The sequence below is a fragment of the Verticillium nonalfalfae genome, assembly GCF_003724135.2.
Source record: "Verticillium nonalfalfae strain VnAa140/NRRL 66861 chromosome Unknown scaffold_126, whole genome shotgun sequence".
NCBI lineage: Eukaryota > Fungi > Ascomycota > Sordariomycetes > Glomerellales > Plectosphaerellaceae > Verticillium > Verticillium nonalfalfae.
In genome coordinates this window covers 1,992-20,868 of record NW_021167351.1, presented here as the reverse complement: position 1 = coordinate 20,868, position 18,877 = coordinate 1,992, and the positions used below count along the sequence as shown (strand labels likewise).

General features: G+C 56.7%; 7 protein-coding genes across 7 annotated transcripts; 2 read left to right on the top strand and 5 right to left on the bottom strand.

Annotated features, from left to right (window-relative positions):
* Positions 1 to 604: 604 nt before the first annotated feature.
* On the bottom strand, positions 605 to 1,626 carry D7B24_001318 (uncharacterized protein; the record flags this gene model as incomplete). The annotated part of the gene is made up of 2 exons (XM_028635555.1): positions 605 to 856; positions 928 to 1,626. 2 exons carry the CDS (start codon positions 1,624 to 1,626, stop codon positions 605 to 607), a joined length of 951 nt encoding a protein of 316 aa, XP_028491953.1.
* An 871-nt stretch (positions 1,627 to 2,497) lies between these two features.
* Positions 2,498 to 3,412, bottom strand: D7B24_001317 (uncharacterized protein; the record flags this gene model as incomplete). Its single annotated transcript, XM_028635554.1, has 1 exon — positions 2,498 to 3,412. The coding sequence occupies one exon, from the start codon at positions 3,410 to 3,412 to the stop codon at positions 2,498 to 2,500; it is 915 nt and encodes a 304-aa protein (XP_028491952.1).
* Positions 3,413 to 3,489: 77 nt separating this feature from the next.
* D7B24_001316 (uncharacterized protein) lies at positions 3,490 to 3,801 on the bottom strand (the record flags this gene model as incomplete). The annotated part of the gene is made up of 1 exon (XM_028635553.1): positions 3,490 to 3,801. One exon carries the CDS (start codon positions 3,799 to 3,801, stop codon positions 3,490 to 3,492), a length of 312 nt encoding a protein of 103 aa, XP_028491951.1.
* Positions 3,802 to 4,190: 389 nt separating this feature from the next.
* Positions 4,191 to 6,860, top strand: RAD54 (DNA-dependent ATPase protein rad54; the record flags this gene model as incomplete). The annotated part of the gene is made up of 2 exons (XM_028635552.1): positions 4,191 to 4,374; positions 4,465 to 6,860. 2 exons carry the CDS (start codon positions 4,191 to 4,193, stop codon positions 6,858 to 6,860), a joined length of 2,580 nt encoding a protein of 859 aa, XP_028491950.1.
* A 598-nt stretch (positions 6,861 to 7,458) lies between these two features.
* Positions 7,459 to 11,976, bottom strand: D7B24_001314 (uncharacterized protein; the record flags this gene model as incomplete). The annotated part of the gene is made up of 3 exons (XM_028635551.1): positions 7,459 to 10,557; positions 10,609 to 11,782; positions 11,843 to 11,976. 3 exons carry the CDS (start codon positions 11,974 to 11,976, stop codon positions 7,459 to 7,461), a joined length of 4,407 nt encoding a protein of 1,468 aa, XP_028491949.1.
* A 728-nt stretch (positions 11,977 to 12,704) lies between these two features.
* On the top strand, positions 12,705 to 16,667 carry D7B24_001313 (uncharacterized protein; the record flags this gene model as incomplete). Its single annotated transcript, XM_028635550.1, has 6 exons — positions 12,705 to 12,737; positions 12,798 to 12,847; positions 12,928 to 13,247; positions 13,302 to 15,200; positions 15,334 to 16,367; positions 16,425 to 16,667. The coding sequence occupies 6 exons, from the start codon at positions 12,705 to 12,707 to the stop codon at positions 16,665 to 16,667; spliced, it is 3,579 nt and encodes a 1,192-aa protein (XP_028491948.1).
* A 443-nt stretch (positions 16,668 to 17,110) lies between these two features.
* On the bottom strand, positions 17,111 to 18,048 carry RPN12 (regulatory particle non-ATPase; the record flags this gene model as incomplete). The annotated part of the gene is made up of 2 exons (XM_028635549.1): positions 17,111 to 17,422; positions 17,500 to 18,048. 2 exons carry the CDS (start codon positions 18,046 to 18,048, stop codon positions 17,111 to 17,113), a joined length of 861 nt encoding a protein of 286 aa, XP_028491947.1.
* Between the last annotated feature and the right edge of the window lie 829 nt (positions 18,049 to 18,877).

The following is an 18,877-nucleotide window of genomic DNA, read 5'->3' as shown; positions in this document are numbered from 1 at the left end:
GGCGGGCGTTCCACAATAGTCTGGAACGAAGGAAGAGTGTTGTCAAGGAAGGCTTTAGGTCATAGGAGGTTGTGTCTGAACTACGCATTCCACACTTCGATGGCTTCTCGAGCACCCCGCCTGCCTGGTAGTGGCACGTGTACGGCTGCTACGATACCTTGCCCCCAGAGCCACTACGAATGGCCGCTATAATGAAGCGATTTTATTCTTGTTTCAAGCATATGCTGTGGCTGTGTTTTCCCACTCACTAGATATTTCTATCGCGTGCGTTCTCATGACTAGGGCCTTCTTGGCCACAACAACGGCTTCCGAACGATCGACAGACGAAACTGTTGGCGCAACACAGCCACCGACAACGGCAGACTGTAGATCTTTGTCTATGATGGAAAGAACGTGCCTTTTCGGTACGCGTACGTACAGTGGCTCCCACGACGAGAACTTTGAGCATATTTGATTACGCTTGCGTCATACCAAGACAAGAATGCTGCGAGGCTAGGAATTCGGTCACGGGCGCGCGCATACAGGCTCGTATGGAAACGAGCACCAGACAACGAAATAGATGAAGACAATAAGCAGAACCCTAACTTTAATTTTTTCTTCAACATTATTGTTCCACGTCTACCTCCACCTGCGGCTCGCTGCTCAAGGGTCCGCTCAAACCAGCCACGGCGATGACGCCCGCCGCCGCTGCTAGGGGCACCGCCTTCATCATTTGCATGTTGTCGCCGGCCGCATACACCCCTGGACACGTCGTCTCGCCAAAGGCATTGACCGTCTTGATTTCGCCACTTTCGGTGAGGTCGAGGCTGAGCTGCTCGACAAAGGGACCGTTGACCCTGGTACGAGGTCCATGAGCCTGGACACACACGAAGGTTAGCCAAGGCCAAAAGAAAAAGCCGGAGAGGGAAAGGAGGAGTAGGTACTCACCAGGAAGCCCTCCGTCACAGATGTGCCGTCTTCAAAGTAGAGCGTCACCTCCGTCTCGCCGGGCCCATGCTCCATCCGCGCAATGCGCCTCGCGTCGACGACAAAAGGCGTCTTGTCGATGGCCGCCTCGAGGTCACGGACCATGGCATCGTCGCCGTGGGCGTAAATGGTGACGCGGTCCGCGAGCTGCTTGGCCATCCATGCCATGTGCACGCCCAAGGCCGCCTGCGCCACCAAGCCGCCCGTCAGGACGCCGGCGGTCGCGGCGCCGCGCGACTCGTAGCCGTGGCAGTACAGGCAGTGGAAGACGCTGCGGCCCCAGCAGGCGTCGAAGCCGGGGATCGGGGCCATGATGTCCGTGACGCCCGTCGCGAGGACGACCTTGCGTCCGTGCCACGTGCGGCCGTCGCCCGTCACGGCGCGGAAGAGGCCCTGCGGCGTCTTGTCGATGCGCGTCACGGCGTCGTCGACAAAGGTCGTCGTTTCGTAGCGCGCCAGGAGGTCGGCGCGCGCCTTGGAGCGCAGGGTGGCCGGGGCGGCGTGGTCGAAGCCGAGCACGCCGTGCATGTGCTCGGCGCGGGCGTTGCGGTACACCCCCGAGTCGAAGAGGACGGCGGTGCGCAACTGGCGCGCGAGGTAGGTTGCTGTGGAGAGGCCGGCGGGGCCACCGCCGATGATGAGGACGTCGTGAGGGCGCATCTTGTGTTCGTCTCGCTGTTGCTGTTGCTGTTGCTGATGAGAAGGACTTGATGACAGCATGAAACTTCTGTACTTGTGTTTATTGATTGACGAAGAAAGGGCATTTTTGTCAACGGACGTCCTGGGGCTTATATGTTCCCTTCATCTTTCTGGCTGAGCATTTTGTCTCCGGATGCGATTGAAAGTCTCCGGACAACTGACGGAAGATGCTGCGGGAAAATTATGTCGAGGAGCCATAGAGATGCATGAAACAGAAACCACCAAAGAGCTGGCACCGTGATGGCCAGCATGGAATACGGCTGAATCGCGACGGCGGAGGGGCCGGCGACATACCGAAGTGGGGCCGGTTCGTCAAAAGTCTCCGGCAGGATGCCCACCGTTCAATGAGAGCGTCGATGCCGGTGTTTTGATTCGGAGTTACTGACAGATGCAACATTAGATTGATGGGTTATGATTTTTTTGATTACTCTTCTGCTTCATCGCCCTCCCCCCTCGCTATATCGACTAGTATACATGGGCTTCAGGGCCGGCCTGACCCGGATTCAAGTACCGCCAGTCTCGCGCCTCCACACCACGTACCACGCTGTCAAGTGGATCCGGAGGGTGTACATGATAGTATCAAGAGTAGAGGAGGCTGAACGACATACTGCGATCATTATGCAGTCCCATGAGACGAGCGCCAAGAGAGCGAAACCGTCACAAAACAAGCGAAATGTCTCCGGCCACTTTTCGGAGAGTTCGCATAACCGCCGTCACATGCATCTCCAGCCTCACCTCACCATCAGGGACTCTTAGGGATTCGGGTGACATGATCATCATCATTTTCAATGACATGCAGAAGAAGTCGAAATGTGGCTGAGATTGCGCTGGTTCATTCAGTCGGATCTACCCGCTTCTTGCTCTGCCCCAGTTCGCGCATGACCCATTCATAGACAGCCCACTGCACGGCATTGACGACGAAGGCTCTGACGCTGCACACCGTGAGGCCCCTGAAGAACACGCGCAGGCCTTCCTCCCTGTACGCAGCCTTGGCCATCTGCACGGCGCCTTGCCGTGCCTGTGAGGACGCCTCGGCTCCGCGCCCCTCACCCAGCAGGCGCGCCGTCTCGGCCTCGCCGCCAAAGGCCCGCTGCGTCTGCACGCGCGTCTTGATGACGTCCAGTGGAAAGACGCTGGCCCAGGTCACGACGCCCGCGAGACCACCGCAGAGGAGCACCTTGGCTGCCTCCTGATGGGCGCTCGACTCGTCGCCCGGCGCCGCGGCCATCCACCGCGTGCTCAGCTCGTACGACCAAAAGTAAAAGCCGTAGCCGATGCTGTCGCGGAGCGCCGTGACGACGCCGCCAAAGTACATCCCCCTGACACCCTCTGTGCGGTAAATCTGCTTGGCGATGGCCCAGCTCGACCGCGGCGGGGACGACAGCTGGGCGCGGCACTTGACAAGCTCGGTCGGCGTGCTGACGACCCATGTCGCGAGGCCGCCCACGGCGCCGGCAGCCCACGTCGTCCAGAGACTCGACTGCACGCCCGCCAGGCCGTTCAGCGCTGCCTCTGTTCGATTGTACGAGACGAACAGGAGGGCATTCAGGGCGCCGTAGCCCACAATGGGGGCCGCCGTGCCGGTGACGAGAGCGGCCGTGTTCTCGAACTGGCGAAAGTAGGCAGACGGCGTCTGCGCGGCGAGGGCATCGCGGGCCTGCAGGCGGACCTTGACGACGTCGAGGGGATTGCCAATGATGATGCCCACGGCACCGCTGATGTAGCCTGCCCAAAAGTCGGCGGACATGGCGTGTGTGTGGCTGTCGTGCGGGATCCAAAAAAAAAAAAAAAAAAAAAAGAAAAAGGCCTAGACGTGCGTCGGCTTCAAGAGTAGAGGCCCCGTGTCCTGGGATCTCGGTAGTGATTCACCTTGGCCTGCGCGACGGCAATCGAAGTGACAATGCCCAGGTACGTGATCATCCATCCACCTCCGGCTAGGGCCCAAAAGCGCGCATTCCTCAGGTTTGGCGTCGTCGTGCGTTGGCGTCCGAGGTGCCGATAGTGGGCGATCTGGGCGACGACAGCGGCACCGACAAAGGGAGGCCAATTGTCCGCTATGAAAATGGTCCGGCTGGAAGGAGGAGGCAGGGGGGGTTCCTCGTGTGTGAGAGGTTGAAGAGACTCGGTGCTAGGCATGATGCTGGCGAGAGGTGAGAAAGCAGGAGCTCCACTGTCTGGTGCCGAAGACTGAGCCGAGGGAACATAACACTACGCGCAGGCGCAAGGCAGATGATGCCACAGGGAGCTGAGAATCTTGGAGTATTGTGCGAATTGATCCCTCACTTGGGCGTTTGCATCAGGGACCAGGAGGGACGCTGCCATTGGGTCTGAGATGGAAATGTGACCTTGTGGTAGCGAATGCTCAGACCTTGTCGTACCTAATTTGCTGGGGAAGCCATGACCGCCATCATCGGAGGCGCCTTCTTCACATGTCCCCTGCCATGCCTGGCTGCCTGGCTGCCGTGTCGCCTTGATGACATAAGGCAATCCAGCTGTGCTGCCTATTATCACGTGACTGCGTGTCAATGGGTGACGCGCTCCCGTCGCGCTTGCGTCTCCCCAGAACAACATTTCGAGTCGCCCCCGTTCCCAGTCCCTCCCCCCGCCACCCGACGACTCGCCACACGTCAAAGACGGCGTCGACGCTTAAACCAAAGTTGCTGCGCAGCTTGATGGCCAAGAGTCTTCTTGCATCCTTCAACGTCTCGAGTTGATTTGCAAAATGTATGCCTCACCCACGTGTCCTCCTACTCTGCACGCCTAAACTGACTGACTGACCCCCCCCACCAAGGACGACAGTGTCTACACCTGTTGCCAACAAGGAGAATAGCCAGCCGGGAAAACGATGGGCGCCCACGCCCGAATCCCGCGATAAACTCCACAGACCGTTCAAATGCCCCGGATCTGCCGCTCCCAGCCCTGCCGTCAATCGACCTGCCAGGAAGCGCAGAAAGGTCGATTACAAAGGCGCTGATGGCGAATCGGACGCCGACAAGCCGTACACCAACGCGGACCGCCTCGCGCTCGCGAATCGCGATGCCAACCGGTATCCGGTCTTCCAGGCCAAGGAGAAGGGCGTCGTTTTCCGCAAGGCCTTTGCCGTCCCCTTGATCAACAAGAACGTAGGCGGCTACAACCCCAACAGACCCCCGCCGACTCTCGGCCTGCGCACCGGTGCCACCTTCGTCGCGAAAGCGCTGCATGACCCGAGCGGGGAGTTCGCCATCGTGCTGTACGATCCCACCGTCGACGACAAGCCCAAGGTCCCCGAGAAGCCCAAGGACGAGCCGGAGCCTACGACCACCATTGATGCCCCTCTGATGCACAAGAGCTTGGCTGAGATTCTTGGTATCAAGAAGAAGGTCGAGGGCGAGCACCCCAAGGTGCCTGTCGTCATTGACCCCCGTCTCTGCAAGGTCTTGCGTCCCCATCAGATCGAGGGCGTCAAGTTCATGTACAAATGCGTCACGGGCATGATCGACGAGAGAGCCAACGGCTGCATCATGGCCGACGAGATGGGTCTCGGAAAGACGCTCCAGTGCATCACCCTGCTCTGGACCCTACTGAAGCAGTCGCCCGAGGCTGGGAAGAGCGCCATCCAGAAGGCCATTGTCGTCTGTCCTTCCAGTCTGGTCAAGAACTGGGCAAACGAGCTTGTCAAGTGGCTCGGTGCCGATGCCGTCACCCCGTTCGCCATCGACGGCAAAGCCTCCAAGGAGGAACTCACCCGCCAGTTGCGGCAGTGGGCCATTGCATCCGGCAGGGCTGTGACGCGGCCTGTCATCATTGTGTCCTATGAAACCCTCCGTCTCAACGTTGACGAGCTGAAGCACACCAAGATTGGTCTCATGCTGTGTGACGAAGGTCATCGCCTGAAGAACGGCGACAGCCAGACCTTCAGCTCGTTGAACAGCCTCAACGTGAGCCGCAGGATCATTCTCTCGGGCACGCCCATTCAGAATGACCTTTCCGAATACTTTTCTCTCATCAGCTTTGCGAACCCGGATCTGCTCGGCACGCGACTCGAGTTCCGCAAGCGATTCGAGCTGCCCATCCTTCGCGGCCGCGACGCCGATGCAGACGAAGTCGACAGGAAGAAGGGCGACGAGTGTCTCAGCGAATTGCTCGGCATCGTCAACAAATTCATCATCCGGCGCACCAACGATATCCTCTCCAAGTACCTTCCTGTCAAGTACGAGCACGTCGTGTTTTGCAATCTCGCACCCTTCCAGTTGGACTTGTACAACTACTTCCTCACAAGTCCTGATATCCAAGCCCTTCTTCGTGGTAAGGGCAGTCAGCCGCTCAAAGCCATCAACATCCTCAAGAAGCTCTGCAACCATCCCGATCTCTTGAACCTCAACGACGATCTGCCTGGCTCGGAAAACTGCTGGCCAGACGACTATGTTCCGAAGGATGCTCGCGGTCACCGCAATCGAGAGGTCAAGCCTTGGTACTCTGGCAAGATGCAAGTCCTCGATCGCATGCTGGCTCGCATTCGTCAGGATACAAATGACAAGATTGTGCTCATCAGCAACTACACGCAGACGCTGGATATTTTCGAGCGGCTCTGTCGTTCTCGTGCGTATGGCTGCCTCCGTCTTGATGGCACCATGAACGTCAACAAGCGCCAGAAGCTCGTTGACAAGTTTAACGACCCTGCGGGGGAGGAGTTTGTCTTCCTCCTGAGCAGCAAAGCTGGTGGCTGCGGTATCAATCTTATCGGTGCCAATCGCCTTGTTCTCTTCGATCCCGACTGGAATCCTGCTGCTGACCAGCAGGCTCTTGCTCGTGTGTGGCGTGATGGCCAGAAGAAGGACTGCTTCGTCTACCGCTTCATCGCGACAGGCACAATCGAAGAGAAGATTTTCCAGCGTCAGAGTCACAAGCAGAGTTTGTCGAGCTGCGTCGTCGATTCGGCAGAGGACGTCGAGCGTCATTTCTCACTCGACGGTCTCCGAGAGCTGTTCCAGTACCGTCCCGGCACGACGTCTGATACCCACGACACGTTCAAGTGCAAGCGCTGCAAGCCTGATGGTAGGCAGCACATCAAGGCGCCCGCCATGCTGTACGGTGACACGAGCACGTGGAATCACTTTATCAACGAGCACCTCAAGCCTATTCAGGATCTTCTTCTGAGACAGGAGTGCGGGGAGCCAGAGGTATCTGCCGTCTTCCAGTATATTTCACATTAAATGACCTATGGAAGAAGGGATGGCAAAAGGGGTGCTTCGCGTGATGGAGGGTCTTGGGTCGACAATTCGTCGAGTGCCATTTTTTTTTTGCCCTTTACCGGCGTACAGCGTTTAGCCTTGGGCCATGTTTGAAATGCATCATGCGAGGAGTTTGGGGCCAGATGCCTTGCTTTTGGCGCTGTTTGCTTGATATTGCGCCTCGCTAGAGTAGACAACATACTTTATATTTCGTATGCCAATCTGAAATACACAGCATGCTCAGTATCTCGCTTTGTCTTGATAGCCATTCCAACCGAAGTCTGTAATATCCCAGTGGGCAGGAAGATATGCATCAATCCTGTGAAGTCGGCAATGCTAGTTCATAGAGGCTCGATGGGCGATGTTCCCGAACTGCGTACGACGTGAGTCCATTTCGGACATGGGGTACTTACGTCCATGTTTCATCAGTCTAACCCCCCCTTGATTGATACAATATTTATGAGGCTTCATGTCAATCATGTTTCTTTCGACTTCATATTCTCTTCATGACTTCGTCTTTTCTCCAAGAAAAAAGAAAAAGGGTACCAGCTCACAACGCGAGACTGCACCATGGACATGTCTACAGCTCATCCTTGCCTGTGCTCTTAGGCTCCTCCCAGGTGCGGCTCTTGGGGTTCTTCTCGACGACCTCCTCCGGCACGCCCCTCCTCCTGCGGTCCACCGCGGCAATCTCGTCGTCATAGACGGTCCACTCGGGCACCTGCCTCCTGGCGCGGTCGAGCTTGGGCTCCTTCGTCTGCGGGTTGTTGCACAGATCGATCGTCCTCGCCTCGGCCTGGCTCTCATCGCTGCACCACGTCTCGCACCACAGCCACTCCTGCGGCAGGCTGTGGATGGGAATGTTGAACTGCATGTGGTTCGGCAGATCCTGGTCCAGGTTCGCCAGGCTGTTCGGGTCGGCGCTGAGAGCGTGGTACTGCTGGCGCAGGCGGTCGCCGGCGGCGAGGTCGCGGAAGCGGCGGAGGTCCACGACGTAGAGCGCCGAGATGTGATAGGGTTGGCCGCGGAGATAGTTGGCCCAGTAGCCCTGCTTCCAGAAGCGGAAGCCTTCCATCTCGGTGCGCGAGTCGCACATGGGCGTGAAGCCGTAGGGCTTGCCCTCGAGCGGGTGGTTGACGAGGTCCATCATGTCAGTGCGCACAATCTGGTCGGCATCAACAAAGATAACCTTGTCGAGCGACAGCGGGAACAAGACGTCGAGGAAGAGAATCTTGTAGCCCCAGATCTCGCGCTGCTTCTCTTTCTGCTGGCGTAGCCAGTGTGGCCACTTGAACGTGACCATTTCGTACTTGAAGCCGTACTCTTCTGCCAAGTGAGGGATGAAATCCTTGAACGAGGGCGATAGGAACTGCTCGATGAACCAGAACTTCACCGTGTGCTTTGTGTTCTTCATGACACTAACCATCATGATGTTCAACATGCGCTCGTATAAATGACCGCTGGCCACGGAGAATATGTTGATGTCGGCATGTTCCTGCGCCGAGAGGGATTTGGTGGAACCGCCGAGTAGGCTTTCGGCGAATTTGAGACCTTGGGAGATAATACCCCCATCCTCCACTGCCTCGTCTTCTTGCAGCACATCGGCCTTCTCCTGGCCAGGCTTGCGCTTCAAGCGGGGGTAGAGTGTGGTGCCCTGGAAGTCCATCAGCGCAACCTCGGTGCCCTCATCGCCAGGCACCGGCGCCCAGCCTTGCGCGCCTATGCTTTCAACGGTGTAAATCTCAGTTGTTTTGCCATCCTTTAAGTTGATATTGTAGAAGCCGGGATTGGCCTTGAATTGGAAGTATCCCAGGTTCGCCATGATGATGGTGTCGGCTAAGAGCGGCTCCTTTTCCGTGCCGAGGACTACTTGAGCACCTCGAGGAGGCTGGCCAGCTTTGCCTTCGCGAGAGTGACCCTCGATAAGAATGTTCTCGAGTTGATAGATGACGTTCACATCGCCCTTGGTAGAGCTCAGCTTGATGTTGTCCGGGTCGTGAACACAGACCTTAGGAGCCACGAGCCACGAAGGAGGGATGTCCATGCCGGTCGTAAGCAGAGCCTCACTCGGAAGACCCTTGAACGTGGCACCTAGGGCGCGAACCTTACCCGACTCGTCGAAGCTCGGCGCGGAGTCGAGGACGTATCGGAAGAATCGCTTCACTGGCAGCTCGCTGATCTCCTCTTTAGGGTTAAGGAACAGCTTGACATAGACGCCATCAAGCTCAGAGAGAACCTTGAGGATCGGAGCCCACCGCTGACCCTGCTCGCTGACGGGGTTCAGAAGACCGATCAAATGAATGCTTGCGGTTTCCGCGTTTCCGACCTCAATTGCAGTGTATTTCGAATCCCAAGCCTCAAATGCATTTACACGCACAGTAGAGGCCGACTCGAAAATGCCCTCAGGCACATCCGAGATGGTTGAAAGTGCCGTGATAGATGTCAGCTTGGCAGCCGCAAGGGGTCCAGATAGACGATCCCCCAGGCTGAGATCCTCGAGTGCGGCATACACAGGGAGGATTCGTGCTGTTTGCTCGAATTCAAGAAATAGCTGGAAGTCATCCTCATCGAAAGGAAGGTCCTCGGTTATCGGACCGATGACTCGACCGTTGAGAATGAGTGCGTTAGCCCCAGGTGCGATGGTGGCGGCTGACAAGAATGGTGCGAGGGCGATCATATAGTCCCCATCAGACCCAGTCTCAGCTGCATCGAGTATGGCCTTCAGCTGCTCTGGGGTCTCTACTTCAGTCAAAGCGCTCTCCCCCTTTCTCAGAGCGGCATTGATGAGTGGCCCGGTCGTAGACGAGGCTGAATTGTGCACAATGTCAAGACGAATGCCGGGATTGGCACGCTGAAATCGCAGCGCCGCGAACAGCAAGTCCCTTCCGGCCTGCGTTGCGAGGTCGCTGATGATTGTCAGGGCTGCCCATGTTTCCTTGGTGGCCTCAGCATAGCCCTGGATGACAGGTACCGCAGAAAAGAGATTGTCGTGTTCCGCATATATCTTATTGACATCAAGGATTTGGATGGACTTCTCATCCTCAGGATAGATGTAGCTGTTACGACGACTGAGAGCGCCCTTGAGAAAGCGGCCGGGAACCCACTCGTCTTCTTCAATCAGGCCCATGTAGATACCTTGCTGAATTGTTTGAAGGTCCCCGCCGATTTTCATGCTCATCGTCCTGAGCCACCCTTTGTCTCGAGGAAGCAGCAAGCCGTCCAAGAAAAATGGTGGAATTGTTGTCCCAGCGTTGAGGCGCTTGACCCAGTGTTGAGCAAGCTTGATGCGTTCCGCTTGCTCCTCGGACTGCATAACGTCATCGAAGGAAGCAGTAGATGCCTCGGGAAGAGCGACGGACTCGGCCACAACTCGATCAAAGACGATTTGGTCAGGATTGGAGATTTTCGCGTCTTCGACGGACTGTTGCAGGTAGGCTATCATGGCCTCGGGACCGTAGTTTTGCATCAAGTGATACACGACCTTGGCCTGAGCGGCCTTGTCATCACTGGGTGTCAAAGGAACCAAGCCGAAGCGGACCGGGAGCAGACGTTCCACGAAAGTGAAAAGATTGCTGATGACAGTCACATCCCCAGGGTTGGTCAAGTCGACCGGAACAACGAGGGTAAATATGTTGCGGCGAATCGAAGGCAGTTGGCCAGGGTATGTGCGTTGAAGCAGCTATGAACGTCAGCCGGAGTCCTGGTTCCTCAATGAAAGGTCTTTGCTTACCGAAGTTAATTCAGAGGGCAGGTCTTCGTAGCGGGCATCCTTCTCGAGGTCGTTGAGCCAAATGATGACCTTGCCCTCTTCGATTTCGTCACGCCAATCAAATCTCGGCGGCTCATCGTCGTTCTTCGCCGAGGCAACTTTGGGATGTCCCAACAGCAAAGCAGCTTGCTGGCCGGTCAGTCCAAGATTTCGAATGTTGCCAATCAACTTTCTTTCTCGACGAAGCATATCGATCAAAGTGAATGCTTCAATTTGGCGCTCAGTAAGCTGCACGCCATTCATCCACAGAGCATTCAGGCCGCTGGCTGCCATTTCAGCGCGGTTCTTGTCATGCTCAGCGAGGAAGTCCTCAGACACTTCGTGGGTAGCAAGCGACGAAGAGAATTTGGGAAAGTCTTGTGTCAGTTTGAGCAAAGCATCCCAGGGATCTTGGCTTTGCGTGATGAAAGAGGCAGCCTTGAGACCCAGCGGCGCCAAGTCAGATGTTGAAAGAGGTTTGAGGTCTTCGACTTCCTCCTCCTCATCAAGGACGACCTCTGTGGCGATGGACTTCTGCGGGCCATCCGTTTGAGCCTCACGATCATCGATAACAATGTAATCAGTCCTCTTCAAGGCAAGCTCAACGCCATAACCATTGACGGGTAGTGGCTCTTGCGGGGCGCCCACAGCTCTGCGATAGCGAAGCCGGTATGAGATCTCGCCGTTCCGTGCTTTTTGCGCTAGTGCCTGATGAAAAGCACCAAATGCACTTGACGCAGGATCTGCGTAAAGAACAGTGTCGGTGCCTGTTCCTATCACGCGATCGAAAGGAAGCAATTTGACGATACTGGAAACCCTCATTTCAGGTTTCTCCAGTGTAGGAGAGCAGTATTGGGACCCCGCGAACTGGAGCCAGATTTCACAGTCCTGTTGCTTTCCCCCGGTTACATGTGGCGCGATAGCGGTGTCGTAATACTGATAATGAGCTTCGATTCGTGGTGCCGATAACCTCATGGATAGCGCGAGCTTGAAGGTTGATAAGGCACCAGGGCTGCTGACATGGCCTTCATCCTGTAGAAGCTGAAGAAAGTCGTCGTACAGCGCCTTGTGGGTAGATGAATCCTTGAAGTGCCCGCTAGCAATGCGGTCGAGTAGTGGGAAGTAGGACGTAGCATTCTCGCCAGCAGCAGTCTCCCTGAACAGATAATTGTGTTAGCTCGAGCTGAGAACACGGCCGGCACGGGTTGTCCCTTACAAAAGTTCCAGGAGGTAGGGACCAGCCGGAAAGGCCGCCTGCATGTGCACATTGACCGAAGGCCCGGCCGAGACGTTGACGGCTGCCCAAAGGATGGCAACCAGCCCCAATGGCGACCGACAGAGACGTGTCATGGTTCCGCTCCCCGAGCTATGTTGAGTAGGTAACTAGGTAGGTAAAGTACGGGCCTCGTGGGTCACGCCCAGTAACGACAGCTTGGTGGTTCCAAGCTTCAAAGGGAGGAGGATTTGAATTGATGACGTCCTGTCAGGCTTGTAGGCCCAGTCATACCACACGGTAAGGAGCACAGGAAGAGTAATCTGGTTCGCAAGCCCTCCAGCAGCAAGCGCGAATGAGGGGCATCAAATCCGTAGCACAGACGAGTCGAAGTTGACGTCGGCTTCACATTTGAACACCTTTACTGGAAGAGCTGTTCCGATCAGGTATAGCGCGACCCCTTGCTCAGGGGTCTATCCGGCAGAAAGGTGGCATCTGTGGAGGGGTGACAGGGGCGGTGAGCGAGCTATAGTGCCCGGAATCGGATTAACCCTTGAGCGTCCCCCCTTGTCAGGCTTGGGCCCACAATGCCCACACCTTAGCAGATGGCCACGAAGCGAATTGCTGCTAAGGGGGTTGAGGCAGCCTCAGGAAAGTGGCCTTTCGACATACCTGAGCCCGCGATCACCGACCCGGACACCGTCATCCTTCGTCCTCCTCCTACCACCTCCTTCTCGACCATCGGACCTGCCGCAGCTGCCGTAACACTCCCCGGCACGATCGAAAGCCGTCGCCGAGCCTTGCCTGAAGTGCCACTTGTTGCTGCGCTGGATGCTCGAAGCTGCGGCTTCACCTCCCCGCCAAAATGTCGGCCTCGGGCAATAACATGTTGACCAAGGTACATCGCATCCATCATTGCAGCATCCTATTTGGGGTCGCTTTACTCACTGTATCGTAGTTCGAGTCAAAGTCTTCGCGCGCAAAGGGCATTGCCTTCCACCCCAAGAGGTACGTTCACAACCTCCCTATCTAGGGCGCGACGCTCTTCGCTTGACCTTCGATTCATCCCTGCTGACATAGCTCCATAGGCCATGGATTCTCGTCGCCCTCCACTCGTCTACAATCCAGCTCTGGGACTACCGCATGGGAACTCTCATCGACCGATTCGAGGAACACGATGGCCCCGTTCGCGGAATTGACTTCCACAAGACCCAGCCCCTCTTCGTCTCGGGCGGTGACGACTACAAGATCAAGGTTTGGTCGTATCAGACCCGTCGTTGTCTCTTCACCCTCAGCGGCCATCTCGATTATGTTCGCACCGTCTTCTTTCACCACGAGCTCCCGTGGATCATCTCCTCTTCCGACGACCAGACGATTAGAATATGGAACTGGCAGAATCGCTCCCTGAGTACACCTTCCGCACACGCTATCCTCGACCGCGTATGCTAACGTCCCATAACAGTTTGCACCATGACGGGCCACAACCACTACACCATGTGCGCTCAATTCCACCCCAAGGAGGACCTCGTCGTTTCTGCCTCTCTCGACCAGTCTGTCCGTGTCTGGGACATTTCCGGCCTGCGTAAGAAGCACTCCGCCCCGACCTCCATGACATTCGAAGACCAAGTCGCCCGAGCGAATCAGAACCAGGCCGACATGTTTGGCAACACCGATGCTGTTGTCAAGTTTGTACTCGAGGGTCACGACCGTGGTGTCAACTGGGTCGCCTTCCACCCTACAATGCCCCTCATTGTGTCCGCGGGCGACGATCGTCTTGTCAAGCTCTGGCGCATGAGCGAAACGAAAGCCTGGGAAGTCGATACTTGCCGTGGCCATTTCCAGAACGCCTCGGGTTGTCTTTTCCACCCTCACCAGGATCTGATTCTCTCCGTGGGAGAGGATAAGACCGTTCGGGTATGGGACCTCAACAAGAGGACAGCAGTGCAGACCTTCAAGCGCGAGAACGACAGATTCTGGGTTATTGCTGCCCATCCCGAGATCAACCTCTTTGCGGCGGGTCACGATAACGGCGTGATGGTCTTCAAGCTCGAACGAGAGCGCCCGGCCTCAGCGGTGTACCAGAACAACCTCTTCTACATCAACAAGGAGAAGCACGTCAAGTCTTTCGATTTCCAGAAGAGCATCGAAAGCCCGACTCTATTGTCTCTCAAGAAGCTGGGCAGCCCTTGGTCGCCTCCACGAACGATCTCATATAACCCTGCCGAGCGCTCTGTCCTAGTTACGTCAACAACTGACAGCGGCTCCTACGAGCTTATCAGCCTCCCCAAGGATAGCTCTGGTGCTATTGAACCGACCGAGTCTAAGCGCGGCTCTGGAAACTCCGCCATTTTTGTCGCGAGAAACCGCTTTGCGGTTCTAAGTGTGGCCTCCCAGACCATCGACATCAAGGACCTCGCGAACAATGTCACCCGGTCTTTCAAGCCCCCTGTTGGTACGACTGACATTTATTTTGGCGGCACCGGCAACCTCCTGATCATCAACCCCACACACGTTCATCTTTATGATATTCAGCAGAAAAAGAGTGTTGCCGAGCTCGCCGTCACCGGTGTCAAGTACGTTGTGTGGTCTAATGACGGTCTCTATGCTGCGCTTCTCAGCAAGCACAACGTGACCATTGTCACCAAGTCGCTCGAGCAGGTCAGCACCCTTCACGAGACCATCAGGATCAAGAGTGCCACCTGGGATGATACTGGCGTTCTTCTCTACTCGACTCTGAACCACATCAAGTACACTTTGATGAATGGCGACAATGGCATTGTGCGTACACTTGACCAGACTGTCTACCTCGTCCGCGTCAAGGGTCGCAACGTGTACTGCTTGGATCGTGCTGCCAAACCTAAGGTTCTGCAAATCGATCCTACTGAGTACCGCTTCAAGCTTGCTCTTGTGAAGAGGAACTACGAGGAGATGCTTCACATTATCAAGAACTCCAGTCTTGTGGGGCAGTCTATCATCTCGTACCTGCAAAAGAAGGGGTATCCAGATATTGCCCTGCAGTTTGTCGAGGACCCTGCCACCCGATTCGAACTCGCGATCGAGTGTGGTAACCTTGATGTTGCTGTCGAGGTAGCCAAGGAACTGGATCGACCCAAGCTCTGGACACGTTTGAGCACCGAGGCTCTTTCCCATGGAAACCACCAGATTGTCGAGATGTGCTACCAGAAGCTCAAGCAGTTCGACAAGCTGTCCTTCTTGTATCTTTCTACCGGCGACCACTCCAAGTTGGCTCGTATGGCCAAGATTGCAGAGCACCGTGGCGACTTCACTTCCCGTTTCCAGAACGCCCTATACCTCGGCGAGGTTGAGGACAGAATTCAGATGTTCAAGGAAATTGATCTCTGTAAGTTCACCAATCCTCCAACAATAGAACCTTCACTAACCCTACGTTGACCCTCTGGCGTTCATGACTGCGAAATCCCACGGCCTAGAGGAGGAGTGCCAGAGCATCCTCGAGGCGACTGGTCTTACTGAAGACCAGCTCACCATGCCTTCAATCGGAGAGCCTTTGTCGCCCCCAAAGCCGGTCGTGCCAACCTACAAGGCCAACTGGCCCACCAAGCCAACCTCACAGTCGATCTTCGAAACTGCGCTCAACGACCCGGCTGGCGGTGCTCTGGAGGAGGCCACAGCCGGAGTTGACGAATTTGGTCTTGATGAAGCTGGTGACAGCACTGCCAAACGCAACGGCAACCTAATTGATGTCGATGACGATGAGGACGCTGCCGGCTGGGACATGGGCGACGATGTCGTTCCCGAAGTCGAGGGCGACTTTGTCAACGTTGAAAGCGCTGACGCCGGCGGTGCTGCCAGCAGCGAGGCCGACCTCTGGGCTCGCAACTCGCCATTAGCTGTGGACCACGTCGCCGGTGGTTCTTACGAGACTGCGATGCAACTACTGAACCGACAGGTCGGTGCCGTCAACTTTGCGCCCTTGAAGCCTCGGTTCCTCGAAGTATACCAGGCCTCCAAAACATACCTGCCCGCGTCGGCAGGTTTGCCTCCTCTCGTCAACTATGTGCGTCGCACCGTCGAGGAGACGGACCCAAGGAAGGTTCTTCCCATTGTGCCACGCGATCTAGAATTCCTTGCCACAAACGATTTGCAAAAGGGCTATGATTCGATGAAAACGAACAAGCTGGAGCAGGGCCTCAAGATTTTCAAGGGTATCCTGCACACCATCCTCGTCAACGCTGTCTCGAGTGAAAGCGAGGTGGCTGAGGCTAAGAAGCTCATTACCTCGGCCAGCGAGTACGCCGTCGCTATGGCGGTCGAGCTCGGGCGCCGAGAGCTCGGGGCTCCCGATGTCGTGTCGCAAAAACCCGAGCTTCTCAAGCGCAGCCTTGAGCTTTCGGCGTACTTCACTATCCCCAAGATTGAGGTCCCTCACAGGCAACTCGCACTGCTGAGTGCCATGCAGCTGGCGGTTAAGAACAAGAACTACAGTTCTGCACTTAGCTTCGCGAACAGGATCATCGCCAACGGTGGCGCCACCAAGATCATTGAAAACGTAAGTAGTGTTGTTTTGCCAGCTGGTCGTGAGATTATTCAACTGACAGAATGACAGGCCAAGAGGATCAAGGCTCAGTGCGAGCGTAACCCCCACGACTCGATCGAACTTGAGTTTGACCAGTTCGCCGAGTTCGAGGTGTGCGCTGCCAGCCACACGCCAATCTACAGCGGCACGGCGTACGAGGAGTGTGCGTTTGACGGCTCCAAGTACCACAGCAAGTACAAGGGAAGCGTGTGCAGGGTATGCGAGGTCTGTGAGATTGGCAAGCATGGTAGCGGGTTGAAGCTTTTCGCATAAAAGAGTCACGGCGGCCGGGGATGAATTGATGGACGAAGCAACGACTCGGAGTGGACGGCCCCCTGGGAAAAGTTACTTAGAGACGACTGCTGTGTCGAGTGATTTCGGGGCGTCTTGTCATTAGCTAGCAGCAACGACGTCGAATTGTTAATCTGGTCGTGCGTAACGTGAGGGATGACTGGGGTAGCCATGCGACTCGAGCGGGCACCAGGCATGCATCGACGGATCAAGGCTCGACCACGCGTCTCTTGCGACCGATGTCCGGACAAAGTATGCTCGGTGCTCACGCACAGCAGCAGGAAGCAAGCATCATGAAGGTAGTTTAAAAAACCTGGCGACGCCCCCGGGAACCTGTATTCCTGCCTGCCTCTGTCGGTCTTCTTAATAGTACACACAACCACGTCTACCGTCTAACCGTCGGGCCGCCACGCCGTGCTTCCCTTTTACACAATCGTCTCCAGCTCTCGTGCGTAGCCCAACGTGTTCTCGATGACCATCTTGCTGAGCTCCTTCTGCTGGCCGCCCTCCTCGGCCGACGCCTCGGCCGTGTCGGGGAAGTAGATGTTGCCGTCGCGGATGAGCCAGCCGCGGTGCTTGGCGAACTCGATGACGGCACCCTCCGAGTCGAGGAAGAGGAGGGACTTTGTGGAGCTGATGGGCAGGCTGGGGTAGGCGCGCTCGCTGCTGGACGCAATCTCGGAGCGGATCTGGGAGGTGAGAATCTGCAGCGTGTCAGTCTTCCTTGTCCGTGGTCGCTCCATCGCAACGCAAGAGCAAAAGAACAGGGGAGGCGGAAGGGACAAGTTTGCAAGGGGAGGAGACGTGGGCTCACCTCGGAAAAGACAGAGTACTCCTCGCAGGGCACCTCGCGGCTCTTCATGGCCTTCCAGACACGGTCGTAGCTGCCCTCCATGAGCCAGCGCTCGAGGCGGATGGGATATCCGAGGTAGCGGTCGCCCTCGACGGCCTCGGCGTCACCGCCGCCGTCGCGGGTGGCGAGGCTCTCGAGCTCCGAGTGGAACTCAGCGTAGCGGCCCTGCGTCAGGAGCAGGAGCATGTAGAGGCCGGTGATTTTGTTGCGCTCGGCGGGGTTGGGCCGCAGCGCGTCCGGTCCGAGGTCGTAGAAGGGCTGGAGCTGGTGAACGTAGCGGGTGAAGGCGTCGGGGTTGCGGGCGCGGATGGACGCCAGGGCGCCCTTCTCGTAGAGGTCGCGGGCCAGGGCGAGATGGGCGGCGGGGGTCGTGGGGGACGGTGTCAGGGCGTTGAGCTTGAGGAGCGCCAGCTTGGCTTTGGACAGTTGAGCGGAGGCATCGGCGTAGGAGAGGGAGGACCCTTGGGTCTGGAGCTGGGAGAGGATCTGTTGGAGGGCGCGTTCGGCCATGATGAGCCGTGTTCGGATGGTATTGATGGGCTGTGCGGTTGCGATGGAGTTTATTTAAGGCTTCTTGTGGGCTGGGAGGTCTCGTTGTGGGCCGTGATGGTCGTGAATGAGCTTGATGAGGTGTTGTCGGGATACTTGTCTTGCCCGTCACTGACCGTACCTAGGCTGCTGAGAGGCTGACGAAGGTGCGTGCTGGTCATTGGGTGAGACACCCCCGGGGGTGGATGGAACTGATTATCAAGTCAAGATTGTGTCACGTGGCTTCCGGTGTGATGGTAAGCCTCATGCGGGTTACATAATACCACGAGCATATGCGCTGCACTGCAATCCTCCCCATCTCTCTCCCCCCCAGATGCCACTACCCTTGCACGAGAGCATATCCGCTAGTCCTCTCTGTGGCCGTGAAGGCGTTCAATGGTTTCGCGTGATCCTGCAGGTGACGTGAAGCCAGGCAGATTCCGAACGGCAGATCCTTCAGGCAAGGCAGCCTTGCCGAGGACCTAGACAAACTTGGCGGACAGGTACCGTACACCACGACAGGACTCGTTTACAGGCGACTGGAACGGCTCATCTTGTCTGTGTTTTAGTGCGGGCAACTGTGCATTGTGTCCGCCCCGACAGAAGAATTCCAGGGGCAGGTGGCAGGTGGCAGGTGCTCATACGGATGCGCCTTGACCTGGACGATCTATGACTTTGATGTTGGTGAATGTGGATGCTGGGAAAGCCCCTGAACCTTCTTCGTTGCCAACAATAGCACTCTTACCAGGACTCCAGTACAGGCCAGAGGCTGCAAGGTAGGGAGCCACGGCGGGGAGGCGTGGCGGAGCTC